Genomic DNA, 497 nt, shown 5'->3' on the forward strand with positions numbered 1-497 from the left:
TCCCAGCCACTCCTCCCCGAGCCTGGATGGCTGCCTGGGGTTGTGGCAAAGCTCCCAGCCTTTGCTGCCCTCGGCACTGAAGGCCAGGAGCAGGGTGAGCTGGTCCCTGGGGTGATGGGGGTGGGGCTGTGTCTCCCCAGACCCCCAAGGCCGACCTGTGCTCCAAGCTGGGCATGGACCTGAAGCGGACGCTGCTGCTGCGGCTGGCCCGGCGGGACCCCAGGCTGCACCCCGAGGACCCCGCCAGGAGGGAGGCCATCTATGAGAAGTACAAGGTGGGTGCCCCAGCTGCAGCTCCTGCCCTGGCACCTGCAGTGGGATTTGCTGCTGGTCCACACCAGCGATGCCCCGCTGGCCCCGTCGCTGCTCCTGCCTGAGGGGCCAAGGGAAGATCCTAGAATCATAGCAGGGGTTGGGTTTAGCTTGGAAGGGACCCTGGAGATCATCTCATCCAAGCTCCCTGCCGTGGCCAGGGACATCTATCAGCTAGAACAGGT

General features: G+C 65.4%; 1 protein-coding gene across 1 annotated transcript in view; it reads left to right on the forward strand.

Moving 5' to 3' along the window:
* Positions 1-140: 140 nt before the first annotated feature.
* The window catches only part of MRPL28 (mitochondrial ribosomal protein L28), a gene marked incomplete at its 5' end in the record, with an annotated part of 2,424 nt that continues 2,067 nt past the window's right edge, over positions 141-497 (forward strand). The window contains one exon of the mRNA XM_008943048.1: positions 141-275. Within this exon, the coding sequence (XP_008941296.1) occupies positions 141-275 (135 nt within the window). The remainder of the gene's footprint in view (positions 276-497) is intronic.

The sequence above is a fragment of the Merops nubicus genome, unplaced genomic scaffold, assembly GCF_000691845.1.
Source record: "Merops nubicus isolate BGI_N331 unplaced genomic scaffold, ASM69184v1 scaffold33530, whole genome shotgun sequence".
Taxonomy (NCBI): Eukaryota; Metazoa; Chordata; class Aves; order Coraciiformes; family Meropidae; genus Merops; species Merops nubicus.